We start from the raw sequence: 22,970 nt of genomic DNA, 5'->3' as shown, positions 1-22,970 counted from the left end.
CTCTAAATCCTAGTCAAGACTGAGGTGTTGAAGAAATCCCTTGTGTGGATAGTCTGGCTGATTTTAGTATGTCTGTTAGTTCATCCGATTTACAAGTAAAGTTCTAGTGTTAAAGATTGCAGGGTGGCCATCTACCACACAGTACTGAAGCCAATTGACATTAACTGATTTATGGTGTCATTATTAATGTCCAACTTCTGATCTTTTACTGATGTTATATTTTATTCTGTTGAATTTGCTGTGTATTTCTGGCTCACTGATTTCAGCAGTGATGCATTGGGGTGGTTTGGCCCTGGCTGGGGGCCAAATGCCCACCAAAGCCACTCCTATCATTCCCTTTCTTAGATGGACAGGGGAGAGGGGAAAATATAACAAAAGGCTGGTAATAAGGTAGAAGCAATGTAAAAATGCAAAACATCAGCAAAGACCGCTTGTGGAAGCAAAAGCAAAGAAAGATGTTGTTCCCTACTTCCTGTCAGCAGGAAGCAGGGCTCTACACATAGTGGTTACTCTGGAAGACAAATGCCATGGATGAATATCTCCACAATTCCTTCTTTCACTTAATTCTTATATCTGAGCTGATGTCATATGGTATGGAATACCCCTTTGGCCGGTTTGCGTCAGCTGGCTCAGCTGAGTCCCCTCCCAAGATCTTGCTCACCACTCAGCATACTCTTAGGGTGGGGAAATGTTGGGAAAGCACAGCCTTGGTGTTCATTCAGCAGTAGCCAAAACACTGATATGCTATCAACACCCAGCTACAGCACTGCAAAACACAGCACCAGAAAGATGTTCTGAGGAGAATTAACTCCAGCTCAGCCAAACCAATACATGAGGTAGTTTAGTGCTTAGAGCTGGGTGTAACTAATTTTTGTGACTTAATGGTGCTTTGGAGTATATACTTATATAGAAGGTATATATTCTTTGCCTGAGTCACAAGTTTCCTTCCCAGAAAGGAGGAGTTTTCTTTTTGTAGAGTCCTTAAGATAAACTATCAGAAGTTCTATCTGTTCAGCCTCAGAAGTAGATTTATCCTCAAAGTATTCACCTACTCAGGACAGGACAAGAGACAGTGGGTGGAAGATGAGGCACAGGAAGTTCCATGTAAACATGAGAAACAAATTTTCCACTGTGAGGATGATGGAACACTGGAACAGGCTGCCCAGGGGGATTGTGAAGTCTCCTTCTCTGCAGATGTTCAAACCCATCTGGATGAATTTGTATGTGATTTTTATAGGTGATCCTGCTCTGGCAGGGGGGTTGGACTAGAAGATCTTTCTAGATCCCTTCCAACCCCTAATATTCTTTGAATATCACAGACTCACAAAATATTAGGGGCTGGAAGGGACCTTGATAAATATTGTAAAGTATTGCTTTGCTTCTATGATGCACTTATGCATGAGTAAATGTGGATGCTTACATATTAACATGTTAAGAAGCTTTCTCTTTCATGTCCTTAGTTAGTACAAGACAAGCACAAAAATGTGAAAATTAACTGCCATTTATATTGCTTTGTTTATTTGTGGTTGAAATTTGTGTGTGCAATTAGTGAATACTTTCCTATAAGGAAAAAGTACAGTTTGCAGATATAAAATACAGTCAGTGCCATAGCTCAAATATTGTTATGATGGATAACATTTTACAGTTAGAGCTCCACACTGTCTAGTGTTGGCTAGTAAACATAAGGTCTGACGAAGCTCCTAAAACTCTGTGTGGAGCTTCCACCTGGGATTTCTGTCAGAACCTGGCTATGGTCAAACACTGGGTTTCCTTTGAAAAATTGTCTTTAGCACTGTGTCTGTGTAAATTATAAAGAAAACTACTCAGAAAATGTTGTTGGATGGCAGATTTTCTCCTTCCTGCCTTGTGAGCACAGGATATAGCAATATATTACTATAGCCCACTGGGTAATCAGTCACTGTGTAGACAGTCCAGTCATCACCAAAATGAGACCTGAACGTGGATTTCCACATTGTCACTACAAGATATGCTCTGGGATTTTTAGTTTCTTGTGCTGTAAATCAGAGATTAAATCTGTTGTTATCATTGACATAAAATATTGTTACTTTTCTGTGTTTACAGTGTGGCACCATGGACCAGGGCTTGTATGTAAATATGACTGAGAGAAATCTTCAAGATGCTCAAAGATTCTTCTTAATGCATGAGGTTGTTCAACCAGTTATTCCAATTCCTTACTTCATGGAAGACAACAGCCGATTTTCCCATGTGGTTGTGGATGTCGTGCAGGGCAAGGACATGCTTTTCCATATCATCTATCTTGCCACAGGTACGAACACTGCATTGCTGTGATAACTGCAAAACTTTATGAGGTCTATAATTCTAACATTCTGAGAATCACTTATGAAATAGGCATGATGCACCTTGAAGGACAACAGCAGTTTACAATGTCTTTGTTTACATTGTGAACTCAAATTTTGGTGTCTGTTTCCTTTGCTCCTTCAAAGATATGAAGCCTTTGTAATCTTGAGTAAGTGAAGGGTTATGAATTCTACAAACAAGATTTCAGAATGTTCTCCTTTTTCTTTTTATGTAGTTCAGTCTGTACAGTCTCTCCCAAGATAAGATGGTTTAGCATCCTCTGAGACAGCAATAACAGAAATTGTATGTTATTTGTAATGTTACTTCTATTTCTGACTTTTCAGCTCACAAATATTTCATTACCTTTCCCTTCTTTCTCATTTTTAAGTCATTAATTTTACAGTTGTATATCCTGCCTTATTATTTGTCCATTTATATGTGATCTTAGCAATGAAAGAAAACTAATCCTCTACCTCAAATTGCCTTGGTTAGAAATACTGGTTTCTTGTTTCAAAATTTCAAGTTTGTTAAACTAGTGAGGTTGTCAGAGAACTGTTTTTGCAGCACAGATATGTCCTCCTGAAATACTATGTTGGAGTAATGTGTTTAGAGCCTCATAGTATAAAACCTAGGGTGGTTCTCAAATGCTTAGTCCTGTTCACATCAATAGAGAATAACTCATCAAAGCAATGATTTGTTTATGTGCATAGTTAGTCTCACAGTGAGTAGGCACCAAATACAATAAATGTAGGGAAAGAATCCATTGATCAAAAGGAGGGAAAAAATCCTAATCCTATTTATTTGATCTTGCATTTAATTGAGTACATTTCAAAATTTTCATTGATCAAATCAATCATTTTAATTACTGAAATTCTGATTTACTTATGAAAATTGTACATTCTATATCTTTTCATTTGTCAAGAGCACATATACCAAACACATTCCTTCCAATGCAAGAAGGACATGAGTAAACTGGAGCAAATTCTGTAGAGTCCAGCTTTCTGTGGGGCACCTTGTCCTAGGAGGAGAAGATAAAGCAGCTGTCCTTGTTCATCCTAGAAGGCTTCAGTGGGGGGCATTGTTAACATCCTGCATATACCTACAGGGGAATTACATGGAGAATGGAGCCAGGATCTTCATGGTGGTGAATGGTGGAAAACAAGAGACAACAGGCAGAGAGTTTCAGGCTGGATATTAAAAACCCCCACTTTTTTCACTCTGAGGATGCTCAGGTATTAGATTGGATTTCCAAGAAAGATTGTGCAGTCTCCATCCTCAGAGGTTTTCAGAACCAGACTGCGTTATATCAAGCTGTCCTTTGAACAAAAGATTGGATTTTAGACCTTCTGATGCCCCTTCTAACCAAAGTTATCCTCTGCTGTCATATGTCTGCAAATTGGTTGGGCTAAATTACATTTTTACTCAGCAGTAGTAATATATGTCATTGTACTTGTTGCTGCCAAAAGGAAAGTACATTCATCTGTAATATAAATACAGCCAGTAAGCAATTCACACCTAGTGGTGTAAAGCAGGACAGATCCAACCCATGCTGTGTGAAATGTACTGTACATAACTTTCATAGTTATAGTTGATTACAATATTCTTACTAGATCTGTCTTTTAAATTGTACAAAGCTGGTTCAGTGAAAAGGTGGGCATATAGATCAGGCTGAATACAAATGAGTACTCTACTGTGTTACTCCAAGCAAAAATCCCATTGTTTGAAGCAGATGGACAGTAGCTGAGAGAAAATTCTCTCTTCCCCCTACTCACATTCACTTACCTACCCATCCTGCTATTACAATACAAATATTACAGAGGACAATAACACTGACAGTATAAAAATGTAATCTAATTTCATTAAACCTGAAATAGATACAATATTACTTGAGGAGAGACTGGGAGTAAGCAAAGAAGTGCATTCTGCTTTGTCAACAGTTTTCATTTCCTAAACCCTTGCCAAGTCATCATTCTGCTGGGAGATTCTAATGTGTTAGGATTTAACAACTACTGCTTATATCAAAAAATGTATTTTGGAAACACATCTTAATCTTTCACTGCACTGACTTCTAACACAGAATGAAGGGACACATCAATGCCTGCAAATTTTGTGTTGCCTAGAGCTAGCACAGTGCTGCTGGCTTTAGGCAGACAGAATTCCCTGAAACAACTTTCACAGGTTCAGAAAGGAAAATCAAGGAAAGCCTTCAGACAAGTTCTGAACCTAAAATCATTTAAAATAAGAAGTGAAAATCAGCCCAAGCTAGAAAAAAGTCCACTATTCCAACAACTTTTCAATAATAAAAGAATTTCCTTCTTCATTAGAAAAATATCCAAGCAAAATGGTGTTATATGTTAAGTATTTTGTTTCCCTATTTTTTTTCCCCTTCTCATATTTTTTTCTCCTTATTATTTCTTCCTTGCAATATAAAAGCCTAGGTGCCAGTATAAAAGTTTTCAAAGCCTTTTTCAGAAAACAGGATGCTGCAACAAGAGCAAGTAGGCTTATTTAGAGGACTGTTGCAAAATGTATTAATTTATTAGAATTAATAAGAAAATAATTAGGTATGGAGTCTAGTTGAGGGTATTCTGAAAACATTTTCTGGTTGCTCTTTGTTAGGAAAAGAAAATAAAAGAAGCTTTAAGACACTATTTTAAAATTACTTGGTGGAACCACCATCACACACCCCCCCCACACCCCCTCACCCCCCCTTTTCTCTACTTTCTTCAGTCCCCTTGGACAGAGTATATACCTTCTGTATCCTAAGTAGAAATAGTATAATGCCCAGTGGTCGTTCTTGAGTATTAGCATTTAGAGTTTAGCATTGATGAAACTGAGGAATGACTGACTTACAAAGAGCATGAAACCTGGAGAAAGTTTTATTGTTGGCTACACTGCATGTCTTTAAGGAGTGGGTCATTTACAGAACTGAATGAATTTTTTAATCATAAAGCCAGGTTTTATCTGAGTCTTAAAGATGACTGAAGGATAAACAGATTTTGTACTTCCCTTTCCAAGGAGTTTTAGAAAACATTTTGTTCTCCCTCTTAAGACCTCAAAATTGTAAGTATCAGTGTAGAAAGTAATAATAAAAATAATTCTGATGAACTAAATGCAGCTATGATTATGAAGAAAGGGAGAGATATTTATTGGAAATGCTGTCAAAATGGTTTGTATTTATCCTGTTTGTCTTACTAGATGGGAGTAAATTGATACAAAGTAGTGCGTAATTTGATTCCTCTGTGCTTTTTGTTACATTCACACCTTTTGCTAGGGAATAACCCCAGGTCTTAACAAGGAAAAAAAAGTTGTGTGTGTGTGTTTGCTAAAAATCTCAATTGAAATATTGTCATTTTCCTGGCAGACAACAGCTTCTGGTTAAAGTGTGCTGCTTTTACAGTTTAATGTGGATGGTGTCATAACATATGTAGTGTGTGTGAAGTTACTGACCTTAAGATTATAAGCAAAAATATATGCTTACATACATTTCATACCTGATGAGAAGAGCAACAAAGCTAAAGTTGACTGAATTTTTTCCAAGGTGAAATTTCTGACTGTATTATCTCAAGTGTGCTGAGGTTATTGGAATCAATCTTTGGGTAATTTTTGACTTTGCCTCAGTTTATAGAAGCACTCTAAACTACATTAGAGATGCAGTAATAGTAATAATGATCAAAATAGATTGAGTCACAAGTCCAGTGTGAAAGTTGTAGGTAGTCTATTTGCATATATTAATGCTTTCTAGTTTAAAAATGGATGTCCTGGGTTGAGTTGAATCTCATGATGATTCTCATGCTGCCATCATGCCAGCTTCAAAATGAAAGTGCTGGCTGGAGCAAAGTATTATAGGGCTTGAAGTTCAGATTGTACCATGGGAGGCTTCCCGTTCCAGTTGCTGCTTCCAGTTTCTGGGTTTGGGGTGTTTGTCTTTTGCAAGGAGTGGGCTGTGGGTCAGGGAGGTGGGGAGAGGTCACTGGCTTCAGCTGCTGCTTCTGCATTTTGCTGTGCTTTTCTGCAAATAGGCTAAGGTAATTGTGCATTGTATTATCTCATTTCCAGTAAAACTCTTTATCTCAACCAGGAGGGGTTTCTTTGTGTCATTTTCTCTCCTGTATATATTGGGGGAGAGGGGCTTGTGAGAGTGGGCTGTGTTAACCCAGGAAGACAAAGCAGAGAAATCAGCAGGTTAATAATGGAGAGTATAGCCTGTGACAGACAGTCACCACCTGTTATAACTACTTCTGTTGTAGCAGACAACACAGTTGCTTTGTTTCTTATGTCTTTTCTTAACAAAGGTATGCCGTGCTTTTAAACAGTTGCAGGGCACCCCAGCAGCACTTTTGAAATTACTTCCTCATAAATTCTTATCCTTCTGACATTATGCAATATGACTTTAAGAGTCCTGAAGCAAGGACATATATCAGTTATACAGCTATCTAGAACTGGTGCATATCCTAAGAGCACATGCTGAACTTGAACATTTTATTTTTTTCTAAATCATCAGTAAACCATAAAATCAATAACCTTCTTCTCTGCTCCTTTTGCAGTCACCACTACCTCTGAGAAAGGAAAACCCTAGCTGAATGCTTTGTCTATATTATTAATCATTCCAGGAAATATTTTGCTTAAAAGTTTGAAAAAAAGGTTTAAAAGATTGCATGGTTTCATCTGGGATTTGTGCTAATGTTACAGCAAACACCTGTTATATATTCCTGCTAGGATGTTTATATTATTTTCTATGTAGAATACAAAGACAAAGAAGAATAGCGTAAGCTGTAGATCTTTTACTCTGTAATTGAAACACAGAAATATTGATTTGCCACTATCTCGTGTGTTATGTCATCTATACTGGGCAAAGTGGCTTTAAAATGCTACCAAATAAGAATGGTCACGTCTGAAGTTCAGGCAACATAGTTACAAATTATACCATAGGGCTCTCGATAATCAAACTCAGCATTTAAAATGTCTACTAGTACTGATTTCCCTTGACTTTATCACCATATTTAGAGATAAATAATTCTGCTAGCTCCAGTTGGAGAGTGCTAAAAATGTTTCTTAATAAATAGATGGCTCTAACTAGAGCTGGTTAAATTATTCATTGACAACAATTTATGTGTGAGCATCATAGCCCTTTATTTGAGTCACAAATTACCCACCACTTACTTGTAGTAATTTTTTGTTATTATACTCAACCCATAAGTAGGTCACGATTTTGATTTGTTTGTTGCTGATATTTGCTCATATAGTTTGTTCATATTTTAGATAGCAAGTCCATGAATTGCCTGCTGTGAGTAGATGGCATTTGTATTCTCTTCTCCCCAGGACAAATTTAAGTAGGAGAAGCCCTTTTTTTTCCCCTGTTCACAATGTTCTATGTGTGTATAACTGCCCAACTCTGTTGGATAAAGGCTACAAATAAATGTCAGAAAAATATACAGCGTGTGCTTCTGTGCTACAACTGGAGGTCATAATTGCTGCAAGAAGCAGCTACTGACTAAAAAAGCAGCAGGCTCTACTTGCATGGGAACACGACTAATGTGTGGGTCAGGGAAGGAAAGATTGTGAAGAGCTGGAGACAGAACCTTAACCTTGCATTAAGAGAACAGCTTTTCTTCAAAACAGTGACACTGACTTTCAAATTCTGTTTGACTACCTTAGAATGGCCAAATAGCCTTCCCTTCTTCCTTTCTCTCTTTGTTTGTTTGGTTTTGTTGGGTGGTTTGGTTTTCTGTTTTTTGTTTGTTTGTTTTGAGAGGACTATAACCTCTTCTTCCTGAAAGGGAAGCTAGATCTGATAACCCCTACAGTCACTTGTTATTAGATAATTCTAATGCACAGAATGTGAAGTGTCGAGTGAACAAGGTATCTTACACAGCACTCAGCATTCTCCTACTGTCTTCAAAGATAAATTACTTTTTAGCATTTAAGTCTGTGTTCAACTCTTTATGTTTTTGGTCCTGGTAGCATGCAGTGTTGGTCAACAGGCTTAGTCATAATTTTGAAAACAGCTATTGGCATTAGCCTTATCTTGTGGCAAAGTTCAACCTTTGAACCAACTGTGAAACTCTTGCTTGGGTACATAGCTACTGTTCCAAGATTATTCCTGGGACATGTAGGGAATAAGCCTTCCTTTTGAAGGGACTTGGCCATATCAGCTTTTAATAAAGGTTTAGATAACTTGCCAGGTTGCTGGGCACTGTGAATATCTTTAGAGTATTCTGTAAGACCTTTTACTTTTTAAAAGCCCTTCATTTTAAGGTGGACATGAATAAGAATGACTTAGTTAACCGCCACTAACCAAAGGAGAAAGTGGAGAAAAAAATTTCTAAACCTTATATGAAACTGTTTTATTTTTTTCACCTTACCCTAAATATAAATAAATAGATAGATATTGGATTGTAAGCATGATGATATTATATGTACAATATTCAGTGTGAGCTACCAGTAAAGCAAACGTTAAATGAGATATTCTACTAAACTGTTTTTGTCAACATTTCGGTGATTCTTCGTTCTGAGGCCTTTTCCCCAGTAAGCCTCAATAAATCCAAGTACTTTCAGCTAAGCAAATACAAGTAATGCCAATGCTAATCAGTGGGGATTTTTCCCCAGTTGTAGTTGTGGGTTTTTTTTTTCACCATGTGTTTACCCAACTCTGATCATAGGACGTGGCAAATCTTCATAAACTAATTAATTTCTCAATGAAGATACACCTTCTTTGATTTGTGACTTGTAAGAACCATCAAAATGTGGAGATATGTTATTCCAAATACTGTGACATTTGTGTGAAGACTCCTTTAACCTGCAGGCAGATTTTCAAAAAGGTACTGGATTTCATATGTATTTTATTGTTTCAAGTTACTGATTCATAACATTTGGAGCAGAGATTCAACTGTCTGCAGAGTCATTCTTCTATTTTTTATTTATTTTCATTTTTCTTTTCTGTCCCATCAGTCTTGGAAACTGGGTTCTATAACTGCAGAGCTTCAGGAGGAATCGGCACAACCACAACCAACATAGTGGTTAGATCACTTGCCTAAGAGATAAGAGCTGATTTTTAACTAAGAATTTGTGTGAGATTTCCTGGTTATTGCCAGATGTCCTGACTCCTGGACTATCATGCAAATAATACAAGTAATATGCTTATATATATTATGTACTAGGGCTATTGCTGCTTCAATGTCCTAGAGTAGCGAGATGAGCATCTGGTTTTTAGGTTCCCTTCTTTGCTTATGTTTCTTGTTCATTCACTTCCTAATTTATTTTATATTTCTGAGTTCTGATTTATGCTGAAATTGTTGCTGAAATTCCATGCACGTCATGCTGAATTTTTACTGGGTATATATAAAATGCATTTAGCTTTTCTGAGGTATTGGGGGAAGTACTATGCAAACTGCAAATGAGTTTGAGTAGAGACTAGTCCCTGAAATACTCTAGTTGGCCAAGTTTGTGGTGCTTCTGGATCTGTACAGGAGCCAGTTGTCTTTCTGACACTTCCAATGAAAATAAACACATATGACTCAGTTAAGAAGTCATGCAAGGTTTATTGTGGGTTGTTACCTGAGGAATAGTTTGCTCCACTTGTGCATGTAAGTGCTTCTTTGATCTAGGCACTGCAAAAATTATTCAGTGGGAAAACATTATCATATTCATAGCATGTGTTGGGTAGTATAAGGTATTTATTATTGTGGTGCACAAAGGCAAGCAATAAAAAAATAATAGAAGCAGTAAGCAGCCCTTGTATGGTCAGATCTAATCAAAGTTAATACATCTCAACTTTGGAAGACTGGCAGGGATCCAGGACCTGTATTTTATATTAATTTTAGACCTTGTGGCAATCTTTTATGTTGCTCTGTGTCAGATAGCAAGTCCTAAATCATAAGAACCATTTCATCTTGTGATTAACATCTGTATTTATTATATACTTTGCTACTTTAGTTAGAGGTTACACATTTCTTTAAAGGTGATCATTTTCACTACCTGAGAAGTCCAGTCCTAACTACTGAGGAAACATTTTAGAAAGTCCCTCCAAAATTGGAATGTTTCCTCTCCCCAAGAACTTTCTGGGAAATTAATTTTGTTTCTTTCTTTCTTTCATTGTGAATTGTATTACCCAGTAGCAACCTTCTAGTTTTATTTCTATTTTCAGAATCCAGGATATCAGAATTATGTATCTCTTGACAGGTGTAATGTTTCTCATTCTAAACTGTGAGAACTCATGTGTCTTCTTCGCCTTAGGGCTTCAAGTTTGTGTATGTGTGTGTGACTTTTAGTAGAGTAAAAAGTGGATGTTGCCAACAGGAGTGGCTGTAATTACAGTATCTTGCCAAGCGGGCATTCTCCAGAATAGGTGTTTCTTTAATGTAGCTCTTGATATCAGATCTTTTTTCTTATCATTTCACTGTCCTTAGGGAGTAAATTTTTTTCATGTTTGGGAATAATAGAGTGTTGCCAGTCACACTCGACCTAAATCTGAACTTCAACCCGATTTGTTCTAATTATTGTCTGGAAGTACAAACTGTATAGCTCACTTTGAGAACAACCTTAGTTATATCCCTAAACAATCTTTAAATAATTGTTTCTTATGATAATGTGTTGATTTAGAAATTCCTATACAGTAGGCCAAAATATCTGAGACCAAGTATTTGAGATCAAAGGTAATCAATAGGCAGAGTTTCTGTCGGCTGTAAGCTTCTTTTGGCTGTAAGCTTGGTGTACCAAAATGGTCTTGATACTCTTATTTCATTTTCAGTCTGACATTGTTGAAGTGCATGCATTTTCTGAGCCAAGTTACTTAAGTCTGATGCAAGACAAAAAAAAGTGTTACACTGACCTTCTTTGAGGTTGCTGGCTTCATGGTCATGATCCTTATAAATATTTTTTATTACTCAGTAACTTTATAGACAGAACTTGGGTAAATAAACTGTGAATTCAAAAGGAGATTACTTCTTGGTAAAATCAAGGACTTTGTACTCGATGTTGTTATGAATTATACATTGGTCTGTATTGCCTACCTGAGATTTGCTAATACATCAACAAGAAAAAGAGAAAATGTTTGAGGTATTAGAGCCAAACTTGAAATTCTTGTCATTCACCTGCTTGCCAAGTCATGAGTACTTTCTGTTTCCCAAGTCTTTTATGCGGTAGTTTTAACCATATCCTCATTGCTTGAACAGCATTTCTTAGTATTTAAAATATTGTTATGTATTTAAATTCTTACATTTTAATATAAGTGGTGATAGTTGGTATGGGAATGTGATATGGTAGCCATGCCTTAAGCAAATCTGATACAATTCCATGGGATTATCCTTTGAAACGAACACAGCAACATAAGAGAAAGGTTGGTCTGTTGGTACAGTGATACGGATGATACCAACACTCATATTGGGTATGTAGAGTTTAAGTATAATTCCCCTTGAATATCAGTGTTTAAAACCATCTTTCCCATTTCTTGAATGCTTGATCCAAGAGAGAAGGGACTGCTTTGGATGGGGAAGGAATATTTCCAGATCCACTCACTGACAGTGTTTTAATCTGCACGCAGTGTACAATTCATCTGTCTTGCAGATGCAGAAACATAGCAGCCCACAAACCAAGTAGGTAGAGAATTCAGCTAGACAGATGCTGCCTTGCTCTCTACTGCAAGTACTATAAAAATATTTTTCCAATACCTTTTAAATTAAGCAGTAAGTTCCCTGAAATTGCCTAAGGACATGTGGAAGGCACCTATTGCTCACAGGGTGTAAAAATCGCATCACAAAAATAACATTCATGATTTTTCTTGGCTGCAGCTAAGCATTTCTAACATCAGTTCAACTGTCTTCTGGTTTGGATTTGTCAGCAAATCAATAAGTGTGCAAGAAACCAGCATTAACAAAAACAAAAGTTTTAAATCTTAGAATAGAGTTAACCAGGTTGGAAAAGACCTTTGAGATCATCAATTCCAACCTATCAACTAAACTATGGCACTAAGTGCCTCATCCAGTCTCTTCTTAAACACCTCCAGTGACAGTGCCTCCACCACCTCCCTGGGCAGCCCATTCCAATGGGCAATCACTCTTTCTGTGAAGAACTTCTTCCTAACATCCAGTCTAAACCCCCCCAGGTGCAGCTTGAGACTGTGTCCTCTTGTTCTGTTGGTGGTTGCCTGGGAGAAGAGACCAACCCCCACCTGGCTCTGTTCATCTTCAGCAGAGAAAAATGCTTGAAGTGTCTATACTAAGATATTGTTAGAGTTACATGAAATAGTTTGACAAAATGTAAAGTTTCACGGTTTTGGGGTTTTTTTTGGTTGGTTGGTTGGGAGCTTTTCCCACTTTAGATGCTATTACTATTCTGAATACCATTTTTACACATTAAGTCATGAAAGAGAGAAAGCTGGCAATTGAACCCAGATCTCACAGACTCCAAATTAATTCATAAGAGAAATTTCTTTATTAAAATTTTTGTCATTGAAACTAAATTAGATTGCAAATAAGATATTGTTAAAAGACAGCACCCCATACCTAATGCTGTATGTTATATAAGTAAAAGCAATGTACCACAGATTGAAATGTTAGTAACTGGATTTTTATCAACTGCAGCCTGTTTAGGAGCTATAGCTTTTGCTTGCAAGTGTTCTTAAGATACATATTACTTCTGACTAAGCTGAGTGCATGAACTGTTATGGATAGATTCACCTCCAAATCAGACAAAACTTTATGTACCTGTACATCTCTCACTTACATCTTTAGCAAGCTGAGAATCTCTTCTAAGAGTGAAGATTGAAGTAGTAAATAAAGGTGTGCTAATGAGCACAATTCAGACAAAAAACCCAAGCATTTTGAGATTGTTAAAATTGCTTCAGGGTTGTTCATTTTTGGGTTTTGCTTGGGTTTTTTTATGGGGGTGGGGGGCGGTATTTTATTTGGAATTTTTGGTGGGTTTGGTTTTGGTGGGGGTGTTTTTGTTTGGGGTTTTTTGTCAGACAGGAAGAAACGTCTGTATCAGAGGTATAAGGAGGCTGAAAATTTGCCACTAGTATATATGAGCTTCAGTACAACAAACTGAGAAAAAGAGATGATTTGTTTTTATCTTGTTTCTGAAGGAAACAGTGTCGTTTGATGTGAAGGCTGAGCATGTCTTTTGTTGGTTTATGTGGGGGTTTGGTTACATCACTTAGACAAAGGGAAAAGAAATAAAAAAGAGATTTCAGTTTAAAGGAGTGGTAAGTCTGGAGACAATCTTTTTTAAAAGGACCATTACTGTGTTTTAGCTACTAGTTGCTTTGCATTTTAGTATCTGAATTTCCCCCTAGAACTTGAAAGATTTTTCAATGAGCCTGACTGGAGCTGCATTTAAATTCCAGTTTGAGGCTTGAAACAGCCACAGAGGGATGGTACACAAATTGCATGGGAGACCCTGTTGGTGGAAACATTAATTGTACCAATTGTTCATCTGTTGTGCATCAAGATGTGTTCTATATTAGAACAGGTATTTAACTGTTTGCATGGTTGTTACTGGAAGAAGCCTTTACTGATTCGACTGCAAGCTAAATACGTCCTTGCTGCTTTTGAGACATTACTACACACAGAAAGTAAGACTACAGGGAACAGAAGCATTGTAAGGAATGCATTATAGTTTCCTCTAGATAACAATAAAGAGAGGATTGAAATGATGGTTGTCCATATTTCCATTGGCAGATACATTCCAAAATTGTATTTGAAAATGGAAACTGAATTTATCTTTTTTCTTGGGATGCATGGGGATTGATGGCGAGTTCTTCAATAACTGTTCAGCTGTTTCTGTCATTAATTTCCATATTCTTTCTGTCCTGTCAGACATATGGCTTAGAAGAAAGTTCCTTATTTTGGAATAACTAGTATCTAGATCAGCACTTTTTTGATTCAAAAGAGTTTCTGAATCAATGTTTCTAATTCCTCTGTAGAAAGGATAATCTATAAATATTCCCATCATAAAATAAATACAAATTAAATTTTGGCATACAACCATGAGGACCGTCTCTGGTTGCAGAGGTACAACTGAATTTCTCTTGGAATAGCTTCTAGAGTATTAAAAATCACCCTACCTCTTTCAGAAAGTATGCAAATAGATTGTGGCTGAAATTACACCTTTCATATTCTTAATAGTTGTCAAATGAATTAAATTATCTCTCCTGTATAAAAGCCTGGGGATCTGTAATAGATACCATCTTTGTTGACAGGCATTATCAAAAATATATCTCATTTCAGCTTGAATTCAAATTAATTTCCTTTACTGTAGGGAAGCACATCAGTATTTACGCAAAATGTAATAGGAAAGAGGTGATAAGACAGAATCAGAGCCAAATATTAAGAAGATGAGCGTAAATTATTGTGTGTGCTTACTTTTTATAGACTATGATTCAAAACAACTGCTGTTAAGAGAAAGGTTTTACCTTATCTTTTAAATGTGCCCTTCCTTTAAAACCAGTTGTACCCTGCCCCATATGGGAAAACAGATTATAGGAAAGGCATTAATTATCCATATTCTCCTGATGGTTTAACTAATTTAAAACATATTTAGGAAGGGCAAAAAAGAGCAGGTTTTAAATCTCATCATATTCTGTGCACTATATGCATCTTTCTGACATCACACAGATTGCTAAATCATAAGTCCTGGGCTTTCCTTCTGTAGCCTCAACCAGCTGCTGCATTAGCAGTTCCTGGGGTGGTGTGGTTTTGTGGGGGATTTTTTTGTTTGGTTTTTTTTTTGGGGTTGTTTTTTTTTGTTTGTTTGTTGGGTTTTTTTGAGGGTTTTTTTGGTGTGTTGAGTGCACGTAAGCCCTTATGCAACCTAATACTTTCTATCATTGGAATAATTTTCTGCTGTTGACCAAATGCACGTTTGGCTTTGTGGTAGGGCTCTCTTTCGGTTCCTGTGGTGGAGGAATGAAAACAGTGATGCTACTTTTTTTTTTTTTTTTTTTTTCCCCCACAGTGACAGGATGTTTATCAATCACCTTGCACTTTGTTTGATTTTGCACTACTATATGTACATCAATTTTATGTTTGGTATTTTGGTTTATTCTTCTGAAAGACCTCTGCCTTGGAGGCAACCTTCATACCCTATTTTTTCTGTTTCTAGGGTGTTTAATATAAATGTTATATGGTAAAAGAAAATGCTGTTTATATACACATATGGATAATATTTACAATAAATGTAACATTTACAGATTTTTTCTATACTTGGTAACAATCTTAATGCTGTCTGGGTACTTTTATTTTCCCTATGGAAAAATAATTTGTATACAGCACATAATGCACAAAACCAATGTATAATGGATCAAATAAAAATAGTTAATGAATATAATTTTCCAAAGCCTTTTTCAATGTTTGCTTCTTGAAAACATACATAATTTGTATCCATTTCAACTATACTTTAAAATATGTTCTCTCACATACCCATCTATTTATTTTGAACTTTTTTGAAAGCAAAACAACCTGGTTAATATATTGAAAGTTTGTTAAGGATGTAAATGAGTCTGTTTTCACATAATATACACAGAAGACCATATTTCGTGCAGAAGTGGTACCTCATTCAAGTTCAGTTACAAATACCACTTGATGTACCACATGTAGCTTTACCTTCCATTTTCCACTGACTGCCCCTTTCATCTGTATTGATCATATTCTTTCACCTGCTTAAGACATCTTAACTTTCTAAACAATATTTTGTGGGAAAATTGCAAAATATGCCCTTTAACTGTTCTTAGTATGTAGTATGCAATGGATTTTGCTGTTCCTTGAGTTTTTCTTGGTATATGTGAGATTTTCAGATTTGTAGAGGCATCTTTTTGTGCTCAGAAAGTGTAGGAATAATTGTAGAGTCATAAATACCAACCTACAACAGACCCAAGAATGCATTTGAGACTATTACAAATTTCTTTTACTAGCAACTCATATGGTTTAGAAGGCACCAATGACTTATTTTGTAACATGATGAGGCTGGGGATTTCTCCTCTGAAACACACTGACTAGATTCTGTTTTCTGATGCTTACTCTGTTACTTTCTGGAGACCAACCTTCCCTCCAAAGTATGTGTAGTACCACAATAAAATGAAGATTAAATTAGTTTTTGTTTCACTATCAAATATGGCAAGAATTAAGACTGAATGTGTTTGAGGTCTTGGGTGACAGGCTGGACTTGATGATCTTTGAGGTCTTTTCCAGCCTTATTGACTCTATGATTCTATGATTGCTTTCCAAAAAGGAATAGGTAGGTACCTTCAACTACTCCTGTATATACTCAATCATCCTTAAACCAAGGCTGTGTGGTGTCTCAGTCTATACCAGCATGTCTTGCTAATGCTCAGGATGTGAAGACACCGTTCATTCAAATTTTCAAATAGCTGTTATACTCAGCCTTGACATTTGTGATGAAACGGGAACTTTCCCTGTGTCTATGGCAATAAAGTTACATCCATTAGGAAGGTCTGTGTTCACTGTTTTTCTTAGCTGTATCTTAGCAGACATGAGCAGTTAGTTTGATTACAAAGTAAATACGCGCTTGAAAGAATTTGACAGATCTGAAAGCCTTCATGCCCCAGAGCCATATTCAAGACTCACTTCTTTCCCTACTTCTCTCTTTATTTTGCTTTACAACTTTGATATGAAAATGGCTGAACAGAGGATGGGACTTTTACAAATTCTTTAGGAAATCTGCGGTGTTTGCTGGAGGCTGGATGCATAATGTTACACACATTGTAGTAGTAATTGAAACACTGCAGCAGAGCACTGGACTTTTGAAAGTACTGATGCAATGCCTATGATTTTTCATTGTAAGGAAAAATGGTATTACATAAGAGTATAGTTTGAGGCGGTTGAATGCTACATACCTTTGCTTTGTACCATAGTTGGATGAACACAGCCATCCATTCGATCTGTGTCTGTCTCAATGCTGTAGAATGAAAAGAGATTCTCAGCCTAGTCTGGGCTCTCAGGTGGTTCATGCAAATTCAGTCATAGGCAGAGAAAACAGGTTATAGCTGGTGAGAGAGTTTATTGAGTCAGAAGTAGATCTCGGATAAGTTTTATTCCCTTTTAATGGACTTGCCTACACTGCTGCTGTGAAGAGTAGCATTTCCTTCTGGTAATCCATTGGATCTCTGGCAGTGATTCTTCACTTAAAGTCTAATAAATTATGCCTTTGTACTTTTTTGTATGAGTGCTAATTCTCTTAGACAGCAAATGGGAAAGGAATGATTTGGGAGATGCTACAAGAAAGCAGAAAGAAATGGGAGGAATGGAGAATGTATGTCAAGATAAGAAGGAAGAGCAAGAGCCATAAACACTGTCCTAGGGAAGTCAGTAGTGCTTCAGTTCTCAAAGTAAGAATATTTAATTTAATTCTAGCATAGTGTGCTGCTGTACCTATATTCTCCAGGTCGTAGACCTGAATGTAAAAAAAAATTGTAATTCTGCCCTCTACAATAAAAAAATTACTGAGAAAAGAAGCACACAAGATTTAGTTTTGATGATATTTTCTTGTCCAAAGCTCATCATCTAAATTGAATGTGTTTGTATGCATGGGGGAAGGAGGCTTGAAGTCATGCAATTTTCTTCTCTTTTATCTTGGAGGAGGTGACAGCAAGTGGGTTAGTCTGTAGATGCCAGACCTGACATAGCGACAGGATGAAATATTAGTCTGTATAAAAAGCACACGCTGAATGCATACCTGATTTTTGTCTCATGCAGGAAAAAACTGGCAAGCCAAGTGCAATGTGTCATGAGTGATGCTGAAGCTGTTGGCTGCCAGTTAGACAAGTATACGGTTGTACTAACTGATCTATAAAGCAATACTAATTCATCTACTTCTGTAAGATGATCTCACTGCCTCTTTTCTTCCTCTTAGTACATTTTTCCAGCTTCTGTGCTCAATGATTAGCTAACACTTTTATTTTTCTGGGCACTTCTCAGACCATATTTTTGCCTTGAACCTTGCTGTAATTATAGCTAAGATTTTGCATCCAGCAATCACCATCAGCAATCAGTGGAAACACTGGTAGTTAAAGTATTCAGTTGAGCTGGTTATCACTTGATTGTGAGACAAAACTGATACTTGGCAAAGGTTTAATTAATTTTTTAATATAACTCAGGTTGTTTGGAAAACCGTCAGTCAAATTAGGTTCTTTTTAAAATCAAAAGGTTAAATTTTAATTAGAATCATACCCTGACATATACCCTGACGTATATTAAAATGTGACAAAATTTTTTATACCAAGAGAAGATGAAAATGTAATCAGTTGTATGAAGTGGATTATATTAAAAATTGAGAGGTCACTCAGAAGATATAACATGCAGACATGATCTATTACACTCAAAATCTTGTTATGGACAAAGAGGAATGCACATTATATACTGAGTTAAGCATTTATGATTTATGGAATTAGTTTTGACTAATATAAAGTTAAGTCCATACTGAAGTTTTGTTGATAATATAATTAAAATATTATACATAAACTTCCTACTAACTCCCTCTGTTATTTGTTGTTAGGCTCCCCTTCCAGTACTTCTTCGTGCCTTAAGACTGACTGTGCAGTCTTCCTCAGGAAGGGGGAGAAAGTTTTAACAATATTTTGTTCTCCATCTCCATGTCAGTTTTGGAGTCTGCTTAAGGCTATATTTTGTATTAAGGTTGCTTATTTGCTGTTCCCTGCCAGTTCCCAGGCAAAGTCTGGGAGCTGCACGCTGCCCTTCCCCAGCCACATTACTCCAGAGGGGCTGTTTGTTCCATAGTGACTACATACAAGTGCTAGTCCCCTGCCCCAGGTACGTCCAAAGCAAAGCCAGACAACTGCTACCACAGCTAAAACCTGCTGTCTCTAGGACCGAGCCTTACCCATGTTGAAACCCTGCACTGCCAGCTCTCCACAAAGCTTCTGGCCTTGTGCTAGTGATGGAAAACTCCATTATTTACTGAGCTACAGAACAGAACACCACAAACATTTGTCTTGTAATTTTTACTGATTCACAAGAGATGTTACAGTCTTTTGAGAATTCACATGAGTAAGAGCTGATCTCAGTAAGTGTTTGCAGTGTTGGATCTTTAATATTTACCATTGCATAATGCAGTTCTGTTCAGACGGCTATCTAAAATATTTATTGTTGTGAGACTCTGGTCCTTTGAGTCCAGAACATCTTTGATAGTTTTAAATTATTTAAAAACATTTCATGAGTGAAGCAGAAATCTCATCAGCCATGTGACACTGGGTTGTGATGCTCTACTGTCTTTGCTTAGAAATCACAGTATGAATGGAAGTGAAGAGCAAATGCCAAAAGATAATGATTTTTCAGAGGTCACAATCCAGAGAAGTAAGAAGGGATGCAGCCTCATTTTATTGTTATATTCGCTTAGACTCAATTAAAACATACAGGTGCTCATCTGTCTGTGCTCTATTAAATGTGCACAAAATGTATTTAAAATCCATAGTTTTTAACACACAGAATTTTAAAAACAGCCTGGTGCAATGATGGACTTCATTGCTTTTTAAATTTCTTTAAACATAGTAGAGTGTAGTACAATCTGGTAAACTGAAATCATTAACCATTGCTGTGAAAGTGCATTTCTAACAGCTAGGATACAAAAAGCTTGTTTTCTGGTAACTACTTCTGTGAGGTCTGTTCTGCACAAATAATTTTTTTTTTTTACTGTGTTACATCACATATAAAACTTTAATGACTGTTTTAAAGTTATTTTCACTGTTCTGTAAGCAATTTAGGAAACTGAGGTACTTCCACATACTGAAGCTTCCTTGAAAATATCCTGGATGGCATGAAAATTGGTTCACTGAATAACACCAAGTAGGTAAAATTGCTAGCATGTTTTTTTGTAACTCGTTTTCCTTTTGCCTTTGCAGACTATGGCACTATTAAAAAAGTACTTGCCCCCATGAACCAGACTTCAAGCAGCTGCCTGCTCGAGGAAATTGAACTCCTGCCGAAAAGTCAGCGAGAGCCCATCAGAAGCCTTCAGATCCTGCACAGTCAGAGTGTCCTTTTTGTGGGCCTTCAGGAACATGTGATTAAGGTCCCCTTGAAGAGATGTCTCTTTTACAAAACGTACAGGTATGAAGAATCAGCTAGTTTGATTTGATTGGAGAAACATACTTGCAGAGGGATGTGGAAAAATGAGAATGAAAAATTATTTCAAGTAGGAGTCCAGGTTAATTACCTCTCTCACTGTACGCTGTTTATCAGAAGTCTCTCTGACTTCCTGTACTAACTTGTTAGGAGATGAAACTCAGGGAATTATATTGATACTTAAATATCATTATGCAGAGTACTAATTGTGAAATGAAACATTAAAAAGTGGTTTATATAGAAAACAGCTCTCTGATAATGTGCAATATAGTTGCTGGTTTAATATATTTGATTGAAACTTGGACAAATTTAAGTTCAGGGTTTTTTTAAAACTGTATTATAAACAACTGTACAGGATCTCTGGGTCAGAAAGAAAACTGAACTGTATGCACTGAGAGTTAATACTATTTGGAAAAGTGGCTATTTGAAGGTAATGGTGGATCAGGAGACCATAATAAATATAAATATTCAACTATGTTGAAGTGTTATGCAGCTAACAGTTCTTCAGTCAAAAAAGGAAAATAATTTCTAAATGATCACTGAGTTTTAGACTTTATTATGGTAGTTAAGAAATTTAAAGCTCAGCATACAACTTTTTCTATAGATTATATAAAAGTACTCCTGAGTTGTGAAACATGCTAGAGGAGATTACTAATTTAATCTGATTAGTTGTATTGTCACTTTGATGTAAGTGTAATTTCAGTGACTCAGTACAATTGTTCTTTGACATCAGATAGACTCTGAACCAGTATGATAAGCTTGTTGAGAAATGGGACAAATGCATTTTGTTGGTTTTGAGGGAGAAAAACTACTAGTTGCCTTTTTTTGGCTGCTACAGACAGGGTCACAGAGATATTTTTTATGCAGCAGGCAGAGAGAATCTACATTCTGTGAAAGGCAGTGACCATTTGCAGCTGGAAAAGTTTTGGTCTGTCAGAAGGACCATGAGAGTGACTAGAGAGTCATAGTGGGGAGATGGCTGCAGGACAGAAATGCTAGAGCTGCAGCTTGGAGGCACTGAAAGGTCTTTTCTGAGGGAACTGGCTGTGTTGGGACTGGTACCATGCAGGCTGCTGGGTTCAGAACAAGACTGAAGGAAAAGCTGTGCTCTGGAAAACTGGAGTAGGCCAGGGAAGTGGAGATTATCATCCTTATTACAATTCTTGACCAGCCCTTTTTGTTTATGATGTCTTTTGCAGCATATGTTAGTAATTTTCTACTAAAACAGAAGTGATAAGACACTCAAAGCCCCATTGACAGTCCTGCAAAGCATACTTTAAGGAAAAGTTAAGTATAGACAAGTCCCTGCCTCAAGTTTTGTTGGTTTGGGGGCCAGCATATGATCAAGTTTCATCTTTCTTTGATTTACTGAGTTGAAACAGGATATGTGGTGGTCCTTTAGCCCTTTTTCATTTGTTTCCTCTTTTTCAGTAAGTGAAAGACTTATATATTGAGAGGTGTATATGAACCCATGGGTGTGTGCCTGATGAAGGAAAATATCTAATGACATATACTTATGCTTCTCCCTCGTGCGTGACTATGCCACACTATTCTGATTGTACAAGACACTGAACATGTCTCCCTAAGCAGGTGTGTTTATTTCCAAAAAGGACATCAGGCTGGTGTCCTGTGTTTTCTTAGGGTCTGTATACCCATGATGGCAACCATAAACACAGGGAGCTCTATAGTATGAGTGTTCTGTATTTACACAAAGCCTGCACACAGACATGTCAAGGCTGGAGCCTTATGATGCTATTAATGAGATGTGGACACAGAAATTCAGAGGTGAGATTTCCACAGCAGTTGCTTAGCTTGTGCATGTGTGGAGATCCCACAAGGTCCCTGGTACCTGTACTTCTGTCAGGACAATTCCCAAGCCACATTCGTGCTGTCTTGGCTGCAGGGCTCAGCCATGCTTCTGCCCTTGCAGGGCGGGACTACTGTCTGAAATTACAGACCTCATGCATGGCTGGAGGCTACACATTCCTCTCCCTGTTTGAGCAGTGGGGTACAATTGACTAGATTTTAATAGTTTTCACTCCTGTTTGTTGGGTTTGGGTTTTGTGGGTTTGGTTTGGTTGTGTTGTTTTGGGGGGTTTTGTTTAAAAAAAAAAAAAAGTGGTGCTGCTCCCATTTTACCATGTAGAACAGCAGTTAAATGACTCAAATCCTGCTCAAGTGGTAATTTATTCCTCTGCCCAGAGGTATGTGAAATCTTGTCTTCCACTGGAATGACTTACTTAAAATGAGATCAAATTATTCCTCATAGGGTTTTTCAGTAATTTCTTTTTCAGTTGTATGACTTTCCATGTAATGATTAAATATTCATTACACCAAAAGGGTTGTCATCCATTCTTTCTTCTTCATCAAATAGTTAATCAGCAATTCTGGATCAGTTTTGTGAGAAAGAAAAGGATTTACACATGTGAGCTAGATGAAATAGGGCATCTCCTTGTCATCTATCATTAGGGACTCGGGTTGTTTGGGAAATGCAGATAAAATCTTATTTCCACCTATTACTTTTGTCTTGAATATTTTTTTCCTGGCTTATGCAGG

General features: G+C 37.0%; 1 protein-coding gene across 1 annotated transcript in view; it reads left to right on the top strand.

Moving 5' to 3' along the window:
• SEMA5A (semaphorin 5A) overlaps positions 1-22,970 on the top strand; it is a 213,407-nt gene that overhangs the window by 109,631 nt on the left and 80,806 nt on the right. The window contains exons 10-11 of the mRNA XM_009899419.2: positions 2,083-2,287; positions 20,192-20,399. Coding sequence (XP_009897721.1) covers positions 2,083-2,287; positions 20,192-20,399 — 413 coding nt within the window. The remainder of the gene's footprint in view (positions 1-2,082; positions 2,288-20,191; positions 20,400-22,970) is intronic.

This window comes from Dryobates pubescens, chromosome 9 (genome assembly GCF_014839835.1).
Source record: "Dryobates pubescens isolate bDryPub1 chromosome 9, bDryPub1.pri, whole genome shotgun sequence".
Taxonomy (NCBI): Eukaryota; Metazoa; Chordata; class Aves; order Piciformes; family Picidae; genus Dryobates; species Dryobates pubescens.
Note: the sequence above shows the minus strand (reverse complement) of the source record. Positions and strands in the feature narration are given on the sequence as shown.